Source organism: Neltuma alba, unplaced genomic scaffold (assembly GCF_004799145.2).
Source record: "Neltuma alba isolate B1F8T4 unplaced genomic scaffold, ASM479914v2 tig00012727_pilon, whole genome shotgun sequence".
NCBI lineage: Eukaryota > Viridiplantae > Streptophyta > Magnoliopsida > Fabales > Fabaceae > Neltuma > Neltuma alba.
Window position 1 is genome coordinate 99,735 of NW_021637149.1, and position 15,795 is coordinate 115,529.

General features: G+C 36.6%; 1 protein-coding gene and 2 pseudogenes across 1 annotated transcript; 1 reads left to right on the top strand and 2 right to left on the bottom strand.

The window, feature by feature from the left end:
* Positions 1-844: 844 nt before the first annotated feature.
* Positions 845-3,895, bottom strand: LOC114730284 (receptor-like protein EIX1). The gene has a single exon (XM_028917332.1). The coding sequence runs from the start codon at positions 3,893-3,895 to the stop codon at positions 845-847; it is 3,051 nt and encodes a 1,016-aa protein (XP_028773165.1).
* Positions 3,896-6,036: 2,141 nt separating this feature from the next.
* Positions 6,037-9,124, top strand: LOC114730272 (cytochrome P450 704C1-like; annotated as a pseudogene).
* A 437-nt stretch (positions 9,125-9,561) lies between these two features.
* LOC114730334 (zinc finger CCHC domain-containing protein 9-like) lies at positions 9,562-14,467 on the bottom strand (annotated as a pseudogene).
* Positions 14,468-15,795: the final 1,328 nt, after the last annotated feature.

A 15,795-nucleotide genomic window follows, 5' to 3' on the forward strand; every position in this document is an offset into this window, starting at 1 on the left:
AGTGAGTTAATGATATTGAAATCGAAACTTAATTGTGTTTAAGTGCCCAATGCTCTCTTGTGATCCGCAACCTATAAATGAGACATGAAACCGAAGTTCACCACAACTGAGCTTTGAGCTTTCGGGCAACTTTCTTCCCTCCTCTAGTATTCTGCCTTGCTAAGTTCTTTTATTTTTCGCTGTTCTGCTCACCCTGTTCTTATAAAAAGAATCCGTTTAATCCTAGGGAGTGCCGCTTCTTACTTTGCCGGTAGTTGCCGAATAGTTCTTAAGGACAATGTCTATAAGACATGACTCAGATTTACCGTTTCTCTACAGGTGTTGCTGTCAATAGGCTTTGGCTAGCATTATAGAGGAGGTAGAAGATCTGCTGGATTTTGGAGAATTTTGGTGCTGCCACCAACAAAAATTAGTTAAGTTAGTTATTTATAATAAATATGTATTATTTTCCTAAAGTATCATTAATAATCAAGTGTATTGGCTAGTATTACTATTATTATAAGGAGTACTTTGGAAAAAAAAAAGAATAAATATAAGAGACAAAGTGAATTAGGGTCTTATATTTAGGGTCAAAATAAAAATATTTGAAATAAAAAGGACATTCTATTTATATATATACACCTCCTGTCCTAAATATAAGACATACTTTGTAATGTAATTTACACAACAAAAATTATAGTGTAATTTACACTACAAAGTGGATTTTATGTTTAGGACAGGAGGACTATAAAACAAAGATTACATAAATTAACAAAATAGCACAGTTATTCCAACAAGCTAGCAAACACACATAATACATCACTTGGTTACAATAAAAAGAGAAGGGACACAAAACTCAAGGGGGTCAAATATCAACATGATTTCTCATCATCCTCTTGAGCTTTGCTACTTTCAATACGACGGACACATATATTTTGTCTGCCACGTCCTCTACTCGGCGAAACACAGCATATCTCCATCTCTTCTTTAACAGGAGAGTCCCAATGACTGACCAAAAGCCAACCGCAAACCCAGCAGCTACCACAAAATAAAACCACACTTTTTGAGAATCCTTGTCATTATCGTCATCTCCAGAGCCTTCACTTTTATGAGCATGATCATCCAAATCACCTCCACTACACTTATTTGGAAGTAGAAATCCACAAAGATAAGGGTTGCCAGCATAAATTCGTCGGTCACCCAAGGTCAAAAAACTGGTTTCTGTTGGAATTGGTCCCAAAAGATTGTTGTATGACAAGTTTAAGTAGCTCAATGAGGTTAAAGCAGGCATGGTCTCTGGAATTCTACCAGAAAAATTATTACAAGAGATATCAAAAGATTCAAGCAATTTAATATCTCCTATTCTTTCAGGAATCTTTCCTTTCAAATGGTTGTGCGACAGATTTAAGCCGATCAGTCTACTGAGCTGAGTTATACTTTTAGGAATAACTCCTACAAGATTGTTATCAGAAAGATCCATGTTCACCACAAACTTCAATATTTTGATGTAATCAAGTTCTGTCCCCTTCACAACTTGTTTAACATCCTCGGCAGGCCACTCATCAGTGAAGTCTGCTGTGAAAAAATTGAAATCAAATTTTACCTTGGCTTCATTTGACCTGTTGGATTTAATCATCCCAGTGATATTACCAATGCAGTGAGGTATTGAACCCGTTAAGTTGTTACTTGCAAGGTCCAAGATCTGAAGTGATGGGAGTTGACAAAGCTGTGAAGGAATACTACGGGTCAACTTGTTTTGTCGTAGTCTAAGAATTTGTAACATGGGAAAAGTGTCCCCATTCCACGGTGGTATTCTTCCGACAAATTGATTCTCACCGACATCCATAATCACCAGTTGCTTTAAATTCATTAAAGACATTGGAAGCTCCCCATGAAGGCCGTTATTGTTCAAATGCAACCACAACAGGGAGGAAAGATTACTAAATGTGCTTGGAATACCACCTGATAGTTTGTTGGATGACAGGTTTATTTCATCCCATCCTTGATTATCCTGCCAGCAATTTGGAATTTCACCTGAAAATTTGTTCCTCGAGAGATCAAGTCGAAACAAGGTGGAAATTTTGCACAATGAGTTTGGTATTGAACCATTCATGGAGTTATTCCCAACAAGCAAATACACCAACCTAGGCATTATCTCATCAATATTTTTAGGCAGTGATCCACTAATGCTAGTTCCGAAGAGATTCAATATTGTGAGCTGCTCAAATGACCATCTCTCGAAAGCTGACATTGACCCTTTCAAACTATTTAGAGAAAGATCTAATTCAACTAGGTTCACAAGTTGGCCAAAATTATCAGGAATGTCAGCATGTAAATCATTATTGGCAAGACCAAGGTATTGCAACTTCACAAGTTGGCCCAAGCTTCGAGGAATGGTGCCTCTGAGACGATTGTTTGAAAGGTCAAGTAAAGTCAGGTTCACCAACTGTGAGAGACTGCTTGGAATAAACCCTTCCAATTGATTTCCGGCAAGACGCAGGTAAGTTAGATTCACAAGCTGTGTAAGACTTTCAGGAATTGTTCCAGTCATATGATTCTTAACAAGTTCAAGTCTTGCCAACTGTGACAATTTCCCGAGAGAAGAGGGAATGGGACCATAGAATGTGCTTTCAGATATATGAAGCTCCTTTAGATTTTCAAGTTCCCCTAACCAGCTCGGTAATGAGTCGTTAAATGTGTTCGAGCTCAAGTCAAGCTGCTCAAGATCATACGTGACACATCCAGATTCAAAGCTCCCAAATGCTTTTCCGTGGAAGTTGTTCGTTGAGAAATCTAATGTTTTTAAACGGCACATGTTCTTTAGAATCAAAGATAGAGAGGATTCTAAAGAAGTGAGATTGTTTGAGGAAAGGAGTAGTTGGCGAAGGTTGGTTAGCTCACCTAACCAAGATGGGACAGAACCCGTAAGATGGTTGGAAGAAAGGTCAAGGACTCTTATGGAAGACAAATTTTTGAGAGCAAGGGGAAGCGGACCTCGAAGTCCATTGTAAGCACCATTTATTTCCTCAAGCTTATCAAATTTACTGAACCACAATGGCAATGAACTGAGATTGTTGAAACTAAGGTAAAGGAATCTAACAGAAGTCAGGTTTTGGAAAACATCAAGACTGCGACTTTCAAGTGAATTGTAAGTAAGATCGAGCACTTGAATCCTTGGAAGGTAGGTGAAATTAGGAGAGTGATGAAGAGGAGGGATCAGGGAGTGAATTCCACACTCAGCTAAATTCAAATAAGATATAGAAGGAAGCTTGTAAAATACCTCGAATACATCATGTGTTTTCCCGAGGTCGATGTCATGCATGTTAAGGCTTTGCAATGACCGAAACCCAGAGACCCAGTTCATGTCACTGAGTTGGAAATCATTGAGGCTGAGATCAAGATGGAGCAGGTTGGTGAGGTTGCTAAGATTATACGGAATCTTGCTGCTAAAATTAGCATTAGAGAGAGATAAATTTCTCAGCTGATGCATCGAAGCAAAGAAGAGAGGAATTGGAGCAGCATGAAATTGGTTTCCACTCAAGTCCAAGTAACTCAAGCGTTCCAATTGCACAAGAGATTCATCAACGTGTAAACCTCCCACAGATTGCTGGCCAAAGTCACAAGTTTCAACTGGTAAGCTATAACATGGATTCCTGAGATCAAGTTTGAGAACATGGCCAGTGACTCTGTCACAGGTCACAGCATTCCAGTGGCAGCAATCACTGGAATTCCAAGAAGAAAGCCTATGTGATGGATCAGTAGTGAGGGTTGCTTTGAACTTGAGAAGAGCTTGCCTCTCTTGTTCTAAGCATCCCACGCTTGAATTTCCACAAAAGCATAATCCTACAATTTCAGACAACAACAAGAGAATAGAGAAGCGAACACCCAGAGAAGTATTCATGCCGTGCCTGTGCATTCTCGTGGCTTTCCTTGAAGCACAAATAGCCCATGTATATTTATAACTTTATTTCCACCTATGCTATTTCAATGGGAAAACTATCTTATTGTCAAAAATAATATTTCGAAGCTTTGGTCTCAAGAGTGGACTGAGTCAGAGGAGACAGACCTAATCACATGCATTATTACGAAAAGCCTGTCACTTTCTGCATGGCAAGTGGATCTTGAATATTAGGGGAGTACATATAGATGGGAGTGGACTGAGTCTTCTCGAGCTGCAGCGATTGATGGATTCGAGACTTAGCTAAAAATCAAACACCTGATTAATTTTATATTTAATGTAGTCAATAAAATGTTGTACGAGAAAGAAAGGAGACTGACTTCATTCAACAGTTGAATGAGTGTGATAGGTTCCATTTCCAACTGCATTTTATATTTCATGTTGAAAAAATGTAGCAAAATGTAACAAAGTTTATATCATTTATGTTTTGATAACCGAAATGATTTACTAGCATTATTTTTCAAAACTATAACTCAAGTTTCCAAACTATAGAACATATCGGTTTTTTATCATGATTATTTTCATTCAAATAAAAATAAGTATTTCTAAAACGTCCACAGTGGAGAATTAACAAAGTCATTGAAAGACATCTCGCAAAACGCTAATTGGAAAGTCTTGCAATTTGACTGAAAAAAAATGCGAAATAAAACGCTTCTAAATTAACTTGAAAAAGCCGCATCGAGGCTTTTGGTTCTGTCAAATAAACGTACAGAATAAGTACCACATGCTTGTCATTTTGACTAGGTGATGATAGTTTCAAAAATTTTGACTTTCCTGCAAAAATATTTCCAGTGTTTATACCCTCTCAAGTCTCATCCCAACCTTTTCTGAACAACGGGGGAGGGGAATTAAACAAGTTGCTGAATCTAGAAGAATATGTGGAAAAAAACTTTAAAACCAAATATATCAGTTAATTTATAATTAAATAAAAATTGAGATTTCATAAGTCCTACTTTTATGGACAATTTCAACAGAGTAGTTTGTAATTGTAGAAGTGAACGTAATTTTCAGAACAAGTTGTTTAGTTTATTTTCCCACTAAGTAACATGTATGTTTAAGGTCCTGTTTGGAATCATGTTTAAAAGCACTAATAAGCACAATTTATATAAGTTGAGATAAAAAAATTTTCATATACTTACTTGTATTCTATAAATCATAATTAAAATTATTTATAAATCATTCCAAACGGGTTTTAAATCTTGGAAACAAATGTGGGCATCATTAGTTATTGAACTGTTGCAAAATGTAAAATTTCATCAAGAAAAAAATTTCAGGTTTATCTTTGAATTTGTCAATTAAACGGGTAGAAGAGGCAATATCAATGCAGGTAGTTTGAGAAGGCAAGAGAGATGAACGCTTCTTTTTTCCGACAAACTTGCTTTCTAACCAAATATTTCTTTGGTCCCAAAAATGAAAAACAAGGCCAAGGCTCTTCTGTCACTCTCAATAAGGTCTCTATCCCCCTGACATTTCAACAAACTAATCAGAGAAGAAAACCAAATTTGGGGATTTATTTGCCGTGTCCAAGTGATCCGACATTCTCAAAGACTTTTCACACAAAGCCTTCCCTTAAGTGATTTTCTCGTCGATGTAGGGTCTTTAATTAGTGCATTGGACACTTTTTTTTTTTTTTTCCTTTCATAACTCACGCACTTAATATTCTTTACGGATGATTCAAACTCACAACTCCAAGTTTAAAAAATCTTCAAAAGATTATTTGATATCTTTTGAACTAGAAGAATCGTATCAATAAAAACTTGGTTCTAAAATCTCAACAATGATTCATTTGGGAAGTTAGGGAGGCAGTATGAACATTTTTCATTTCTTGCTGCATCTAAAAGCATTATCTGATAATGCTTTGACCGCTGCTTTGCTTCTCGTTACCTTCTAAAAACTTTCATTGCGTACCGATTATATTTAGCATAAATACTTGACATGAGGAGTTTAGGACCTAGCAGTTTCTAAATGGGCTTCATGCTTATTGGACTTGACCGACACAAAATGGGCTAGCCCACACAATAGATGGCCTAGCCCGTTACTTTTCTCGTTTCATTGTCATTCGAATTCTCGTCCCGCATATTCGTCGATCATCAGAAAACATGGCCGTGTTCTGCACACTCTTCATTCTCACTTCGTTTTCCTTTCTTTTCCTCCTCCTCGCTTCCTCTCTCCTCATTCTGTCCTGCTTCGTCGGAAAATCCCTTTAGGACCCAGCTTACCCTCCCGTCAAAGGCACCGTCGTTGGCCAGCTCCTCTATTTCACCAGACTCCATGACTATTTCTCTGAAAGGACCCAACTCGACTTGTTGCTCCCGATCACAGCGCGCTGTACACTACAGATACGCGAAACATCGAGCACGTGCTGAAAACCCTTTTCGGTAATTACACTAAGGGCCGGTATAACCAACAAATCATCGGCGATCTTTCTGGACTGGGGATTTTCGCGGTCGATGGTGACAAGTGGAGGCAGCAGAGGAAGCTTGCCAGTTATGAATTTTCCGCGAGAGTGCTTAGAGACTTTAGTTGCTCTGTCTTCAGACAGAACGCCGCCAATATGGATGGAGTTATCTCGGAATTTTGCCGTGCCGATCAGGTGTTCGATATGCAGGCCAGTCTTGAGAGTTCCGTTAATTTTTATACGGAAGTTACTAAAATGTAGACCGGTTACTATAAATGTGGACACCTAACATGACAAAACATGTAGTGGTTAAATGTAATTTGAAAGTGTGTTGTATTATGTTTAACAACCTAATCAAGGTAAGTGAATTATAAGGAAACTAAGAACTTGCTTTGAAGATGTACTTCTGGTTCGCTCTCTAAGATATGCTGATGAGATGCACCTTGGACTCTATTTTTAAAGTTGGCTTTGGAGTGGAATTGAATTGCTTGGAGGGATCGAGCAATGAGGGAAGAGCATTCATGAAAGCCTTTGACGATTCAAATGCAATAGTGCATTGGCGCCATGTTGATCCATCTTGGCTGCTCAAGAAGTTTCTTAACGTTGGTTCTAAAGCTTCCCTCAAGAAGAGCATCAAGTTAATGGATGATTTCGTGCACGGACTCATTAGGACAAGAAGGGAATTGCCGGCAATTCAGCAGGATTCGGTGAGTTCAATAACATCTATTGCATCCTCGAAGTTTCTTATACAATTTGAATGAACTCTTTCGTTTTCTCTGAAATACAAAATTTCAATTTTTCACTCCAATAAAAAAAAAAGGAAATACAAGTAAAACTCTCCATCTAGTAATTTAAAGATCATTATCGATCAACGTCAAAACCTGTGGTTTGCAGAGTGATAAGGAGGACATACTCTCAAGGTACTTGGTAGAGAGTAAGAGCCTCTTTGAGATCCCAAACGTGCATCTTAACCAACAAAAGCTCTTTTTTTTTTTTTAAAAGTCATGTTTGGCATACCATTTTTGCAATCTAGCTTTTGAGTCCAAATGGACTTTTGGGATGAAGCTGATGGATCTTGCTTTTCACAGTGGGCAAAATACCGATACAGTGAAATGGGAAGGAAGGTTACAGTATTTTGAGTTTTTTTAGTAATTTTATTTTTCTTACTTTTTTTAAAATGGTCACATTATATATATAATTTCTTAATTTCTTTCTAATAATAAATTCAATTTCTTTATTTTTAGTAATTTTATTTTCCTTGCTTCTTTTAAAATGGTCACATTATATAATTTCTTTCTAATAATAAATTAAATTTCTTTACTTTTAATAATTTTATTTTCCTTACTTCTTTTAAAATGGTCACATTATATATATATATTAGATATATACTACCTGATAAAATCAATGTTCTTTTAAGTCATTTTGTATTCAAACTTGCTTTTCTATTTATCAATTAAACAAGTTTCAGTTTCTTAAACTGATTTTTTTACAAAACCCAATCCAAACATAAATCACATTATATTATCTAATTTTTACCTAATCTGACTTCTGTAAAAATCAGATTGAAAAAAAGTTACTTCTATCACCACCAATCCAAATACACCTTAAGAAGGAGACAGAGGATATAAATGACCAATATCTTGAGACACATAATTCTGAACTTTATAATCGCTAGCAAAGACATGAGTGCAAACACTGTACCATGGTTCTCTACATGCTCTGCAAGTATCCTTTAGTACAGGAAAGCATTGTATAAGAAATCAAGGATGTCACTTGTTGCCAACCAAACGGTCTTGACATTGATCACTTTATGGAGAAGATAACTGACTCGACCGTTGAGAAAATGCATTATCTCCACGTAGCATTGACCGAGACCTTGAGACTGCACCCTGCTGTCCCAGTGGTGGGTTTTAAAACTAACTCGAAATTAAACCACCTATAATTGTATATTCTTAGACTCTTATTACCACATGTTACTTGCTCACTTTGAGATATTAATTCCACAATTGCTTCCTTAGACAAACTGACCTATGTAATCTGCTTATATTGCAAATTGCATTCCTAGGCCGCGTTTGCTCGGATTCTTATCATGTTAACATGGCGTACTCAAATGTCAGAAAATGCAATCTACATTTTGATGCATCTGCGTTTTGTGTGGTTCTAGGATGGGAGAAAGGCAGAAAGGGACGATATCCTTCCTGGTGGGTACAGGGTAAAGAAAGAGGATATAGTATTTTATATGCCCTGTGCTATGGGCAGAATGTCTTACATCCGGGGGGATAATGCTGGAGAATTTCGACCAGAAAGGTGGCTTAAAGATGGAGTTTTTCAAACTGAGTTTCCATCCACATTCATAGCATTTAATGTTAGTATCATTGTTCTCTCATTTTAAAATATTTTGTGAAGTATGGTGTCTTGATTCTAGGACCTTATCTATGGTATTGCAGGCCGGGCCTCGTATCTGCTTAGGGAAGGACATTGCTTCCAGGCAGATGAAAATAGTACCAATGGCTCTTCTTCGCTCATTTCAGTTCAAATTGGGGAACAAAAAAAAAATGTGACTTATAGAACCATGTTTACATTTTACATGGACAAGGGTCTGCCTCTTTGTGCAGTTCCAAGGTGGTCTCATTAAAAGTATAACTGTTTGCGCGAAAAAATATTACGTACCATTTATAATTGACGTGGCTCCCAAAGTCAGAATCAGATTGTGCATGTTAAATTTTGGATATTGTATGTACATGCAACATAGTTATTTGTCCGGATATAAGAGGAAAGTTGTGTTAGGTTCTCGATATATAACTAACATAAACTCTATCAAATCTTTATAATATGAAGCAATCTATGTAACCAACTCTACATATTGAATAAGATTTCTTAATGTTATTGATTGTACATACAACCAAACTACGTAAGATTTAAAAAAAAACCAAAAAGGAAAAAGAAAAAAAGGAAATGGTAAGAGCTAGTCATAGTGAAATATATTTGACATTTAAAAGGAAACAATGCAGTGTGTACCTTTAGCCAAGACAACTAACGAGCGTGAAATGCATTACAAAGAGTATTTTGGATTCTTAGTATTACATCAAACTACGGAGTTAGGATACATGGCAGTTCAACAAACATGGAGGAAAACAACTGACAAGGAAAACGAAGATTAAGAATGCTGCAGAAAAAAGTGTTAGGGTGAAGATTGAAACTACGAGGATAATCACATGATAACGTATTAATATGCCCTTGATTTTATGATGTCGAAGCTCATTTCGCTAGGATCGGTCGCTTGCAATTCAAACTGAATGCCATCAAGTTCCCTCTTGAATCTGTCCTTGGAGCTGGCATACACCATCTTTTGTCTCACTTTTGATGTATCCGGAGACCTTCATATCAGAATCATGAAAACTGAAGTTAAATGCATTACCAGAAACACACGCAAATACACAAATACTTGTCATCTCAATTTCAATACGTGATTACATGCAGTTGAATAGGCTATGGCACACAAAGTATGCGCAAATAAATCTAAAAGTACCAGGCGACGAAGAAGATCTTGCTTTTTTGGCAATTCTCATCAGTAATGAAATCAAAATCAAAGATCGCATAGCGACACTCGTTAGAAGGAAGAGACGCAGTGAAATCTTCGTAACTAGCATTTCGGTTTCCAACTTTGTCCACCACTATTTCTTGATCTTCAATCTTGAACACGATGAAACGATAGTTTCTCTTTGCTTTTAGCTCTTGAAACTTGAGTTTACACTCATCATTTACCGCCATTCCAGACGCCGCATTCGCCTAATCCAAATTTATTTTGCAAACAATAAAGGTGATATGAGTACGTTATAACAAGACTGAGAAACTTAATTCATAAAAAAGTGCACATAAAATTAAATTTCTTTTAAACACAACTAATGCAGGTTTATTATCTCTTTTATTTGTATTGACCAAAAGTTTTGATCTCATGTCAAACATCATTTCAACCTAAAATCTTACCCTGTATTTTTTTTGCATGGTAAACATATTTAAGCATCAGCACAACTTTCTCACCCAAGAAAACAATTATTTTGGTGAATTTTCGTTGCCTCCTTTAATTTATTTAATACGTAAGAAATGTGTTTTAGAATTTTTCATATAGAGAGTTGTTTCTAGAGCCCCTTCTTACAGAATCACAAACAACATAGAGAATGAAGAAGAGTCGTGGGAACGTACCATGTTGTCTATGAGAAAAGTGTGATGGTAAGTGAGAAAATGAGAAAGGAAACGAGAAAGAACAGAGAGAGACAGAGGAAGAGATCCTTATTGAGGGGAAGAAGACAAGGAAGTCCAGCCTGAGACAAAAACGGAGAGAAGGAGAATTTTGAGGAGGCAAACAAAGGTTGAAATTACTCTATTCACAATGGATGATCATGATGTTATGTGCATGTGTATCTAATATTTAAACTTTATTATTGGAAATTAGTTTTCGTATGAACCAAACGTTGCATAATGTCTTTTCCCCCATAATTTTCGCTTTCGAGTTGTATAAATAATGAGATTTTGGGTCCTTTTCTTTTAAAAATATGTTAGCGGTGGATATTGTTTAGATATAGAATAGCAGTAACATCCATCTTCCATCTTACTTGTTAAACAGTGGATCTTTGCCATTTTATGTCATTAAAGTTATTAAGAGCTTCATTTACAAATTCAAGTCCCTCAAACTGTTTATCTTAGTCATTTTTTAACTGCAATATTCCTTCTGGGAAAATTCGGATTAGCCTGTTGGCTAAAATATCTGGGGGGCAAAAACCAAAATTACACATGAAAAATAAAAATACAAAGCATAGAAAATAACCACAAATGTTTGACCAAATCCCCTGTCCCTAATATAAAAGTTAGTTTGATTATTATTTTGATCTTAAATATAAAAAACCAATCTACTTTGTTTTTCATATTTATTCATTTTTTCTCAAAATAATCAGTATAATAATAATAGTTCTAACTAATACATTTAATTAGTAAGAATAATTTTTTAAAAAATACATATTTATTATAAATAACTAACTCAATTTGTTTTCTTAATCTACTCAAATTAGCCAACTAGACCTTATATTAAGGACAAAAAGTAATATATTTGTTAATAGATCCTTAATTCCAATTTTCCCTATTCTTTTATCAAATTCCTTTTGCAAATTGAACAATTTCGGGCCAGAGCAAAAAGTAATAACAGTAACTTTCATCGTGTCCATGCTATAGTGCTTTCATGAAGATAATTTATCGATTTTAAATTTACACATGGAAACAAATAATGCCCAAAACATGCCGTGATATAAAATTTCATTAGAAGTTTACAACTTTGGGACCCTTCTTCTTTGGTTTTTCATTAGCATTTTTAGATTTGGAGGGCTTATCCACATTAGAAAAGTCATCTGCCACGAAGTCATCCTCAAGATCATCGCCGCTCACAAGTTTGGTCACCTGATTTCTGGGGCCTCCATCAATTCCAGTGGCTGCAAGAAAAGAGGAAAAATGGAAGTGACATCAGACTTAAAAGCTTAAAACATGACAGCTAAGGACTCCAATAATCAAAATTACTCTCCAGTCTCAACACAAAAGACATAAGTTATCATCAATACTTCTTGAAGTTACTACTCATGCTTCGTAAAATCACATCACGATCTTCCAAATATATAGTGTTCTAACCAGATGCTAACAATTTACTTCTCAAAATTTTGCATGTTTTAGCATGCAGGCTGAGACTAATTCACAACAAACGACTAAACCTGTTACCCACCATCCTGCACAGTTTGAACCGGCAAAACAGGGCAATGATCCGGTTGAAATTTCAGAGAAAGAACTAGATATTATATAAAGTAAATTTGTAGTATTTTTACATCAAAAACAGAAGCACAGAATCAAGCTTTCACCAAAAAATAAAAAACGAAACATAGAAAATAAAACAATCTAGCATGTTGTAGAAATCTTACCAGCATTCATAGACCTATTAGCGGCAGCAGACTCTCGTTTCCCTTTGTCAGGACAATCCTTTGCCAAATGCGTCACACCACCGCATATCTTACAGCAACCACCCTGAATAAAACAAATGATAATAAGCGGGTGGCCTCAGTTCACAAAGGTACATGATGTATAGATGCATCAAATGAATAAATTCGTTTTATGCTATTGTCGTACAAACATATCGGCTATTGGCATAATAAATGCCTTGAATTACAATACCTTGGGATAGATGCCACGGAGATTTTGAGGGCAGTTTTTGCTCAAGTGCCCACGTCCATTACACACAAAGCACTCAGCAAATTTTGTCCCCCCTGCATAACCAACAGAACAATTTTATACCATGAGAATTAATAAAACAAACGAAAGCAACAGATTAAAATACCAGCAAAACAAATTTGAAAAATTGAGTACTTATCAAGAGGCAGAAGTTAACAGCCCCACATTGAGAGAGGTATTTTACCATCGTAAAAAATATTTATAGAAGGCAAATCACCTAGGTTCTTGGGCAGTACAACTAAGAGACACGTCCCATGTTGACTGATTAGGCATCTTATAGAATGAAACTTATTTGATTCTCTACTTGTAGACTACATCATTCAAATATTTGTAGTACTAAAGCATCCAAGTTAGGGGCAGATGTTCAATATTCAAGTACCAAATCAACAACCAACCGCTGGGTACCAATATGTATGAAGAAATAGAATCCGGGGGTCTCTGTCTTATGTATTTCCCCAATCTCCAAGGGAAGTAATAATGTCATTCAAATATCCAAATCATTACGTTAATCACACAGGAGTACAATAGGACTTTTACTAGAGTGTGTCAATCGTTGTTTCCCTGAAGGGATTGAAAGTGTAAATCAGATGAGCTTGTATTGCTATGATATTTGTCATTATATTCTTCAAGCACCACATAAATTTGCCAAGTAAACCCTTTTCTCATGTAAACTTAGTACCCCGCATGGATGTATAAAGAAAACCAGGCGCGTCTTCCTGAAGATAATATGATTCTATGGAACAAGTCTAGAACTAAAGTGATAATATCGACTTCTCCAGAGACATGCCATAGCATAACTATATTTATCTCCTAGACCAGATGCATGCACAGATGGATTCATACTGCAACTTCCATATTTCATTATATATATATATATATATTTAGTACAAAGTCAGTGCCAATTAGGGAAAGCCAAATACTTAGTATGCAGATCAGATTAAGACTCCACCTATTCCCGGAGTGATTGAGAATTTTAATTACAAATAGCAAACATTTTGTGAAGAGTAGTATAAACTATCATATCGAGAAATGATGCAAATATGCAACCACGTTATAAAAGGTAGAAAAAATTTTAGATACCATCTTGAAGAGGCTGTGGACATTTTGAAAGTGAGTGTCCAGTTTCTCCACAATTATAGCATAGTTTTGTACCATTGGCGGCATCTTTCACCTCAGGGCAATTCTTCGCTCTATGACCGCGCCGCCGACAACGTAAACATATCTGCAAGGACCAAGCTAATCATTAAGACACGTCAATGTGACATATCAGCTTATATTGATTCAATCATCCCATTATTCGTTTGCAAAGACAATTGTCTTCAGAAGGCATCATTCATAATCGTATTAAGGAGGCTCGGAGAAAGCAATGTCAAAGTCTTTGAGTTTCCCTACACCTAAGTTCTTTTGTGGTATAGTATTTAACAAAAGTAGAACTAAGTTCGAACCTTGTTCTTTTCCCACTCAGCTTTTTCGGGACAGGACTTAGCAATATGGTCTTTAGCTTTGCAGATGAAACAACTATCTCCAGGCTTCATACCAGGAACTCTAAGTGGGTGTTTTCTGAAACTCTTTTTAAAGGATTTATTAGTAACACCCGATTCTCCCTTTTTGCGCACGCGCAGACTCTTCTGTTTCTTCTTCTTCTTCTTGTCAGGGTCTTTTGGGGGCGCCGGCTCTGGCTTTGGGAACAATTCAGGGTGCTCCCCTTTGAATCTTTTCCTAGCAAGTCGCTGCCTCTGGCTCACCATCTTAGTCCTCAAGACTCACAATCTGTGTAGCTACAAGACGCTTCGAAGCTTGTTGCGGCGGAGGCGATGGCGCCACTACGGTTGGCCAGCGGCGAGGCAGAAGGGGTCTCTTTGCTCCAAAACCGGGGGCTTCGCATTGGGCTATTGGCCGAAAAATCAAGGGCTGTGTCAACGAAACTAAACGTTTTTTTGGGCCATAAGCCAAAGCCCAACACGACAAAAAAAAGCCAATGAGCACGACTTTTTTTTCAAGCCGACAAGGCCACTAGCAGTGGAGTTTTGCATTTATCGGATGACTGGAAAATATGAGAATAGTAATTAAATCTTGTATAGACAAACTTCTAAAATTAAGAAATTTGGAGCTTTTAGAAATTCCAAAAAGAATACGCATCAGTCCTAACCAATTTTTTCCCTAAATAATATCGTCACGCACACATTTAAACACATCAATAGGCACCCACATATTTGTTACTTAAAAAATATAAAGCTGATTGTTACTTTTGATTTGGCATGCAGAAATACAAATGAATGTGTTGATTGACTTATTTGCTACACCTCCTGTCTTTATAACTTTAGTCTGAATCTCATCCAAACATAACAGGTGACGTTGTCATTAGGATAACTAATAGTTGATAAACATGCATCGTCAATTCTTTATCCTTGCAACATTTGGGAGGGGGAAAAAACTAACATTGCCTATTTAATTGTCGCCAATCATCTTATTTTTCCAAACATACTAGTGTTAAAGGAAAAATCAAACAAAGGATTTGGATGCTAGGAGAGGTTGGATTGCAGTGAGAATAGAATATGTGGTAGAACCCACTTCATAGAGCTGAAACTGAAAAGAACAAAAGTAGGTGACACATGATTGGATTGAAGAACACACTCCCTCGCATCCCATCTAAGGTTGCTTGCAACGTCAACTTCCTGCGAGTGCCTTTTTTCTTGGTGCACACAGCTCATATATGCCCCATGACGATTTGAAAGTGCAACCACACTCTCTCACACACCCATGTTGTCTAGTTCAGATAATTAATTAGTCTCTGACAACACCCTTGCTTATTCATGTGTTAAAGACAATCACCATCCTACAAATATACAAGGTTTTTTGTCATAGAAATAAGGATGCTACTGATTAATTATAAGCTAACAACTCAGGACTTATCACAACAACAACTCTTTTTATAGAATGATTGATTCTCGAACCAGTTTTGCATTGGATCCATTAAAAAGAGACAGTGTTGCAAGTCTCTAGCTTTGTCGTGAAGGTTTCTTTGATCACTTGATGTCTCTTTTGGATCACTCCTTTGCTTCTTCTCCTTCTTCTTCTGGGTCCCTACAAACTTGGTTCTGTCATTCTTCGCCATCGATGTCTGTTTAGAGTACAAGAAAAGTTTGGATGTGTGTGTGTGTTTATATAGATATAGTCAATGGACCCCTTAACTACT

Bases quoted from the DNA above. Each gene is read 5' to 3' on its own strand.
- LOC114730284 (XM_028917332.1), bottom strand. From the start codon at position 3,895: ATGCACAGGCACGGCATGAATACTTCTCTGGGTGTTCGCTTCTCTATT.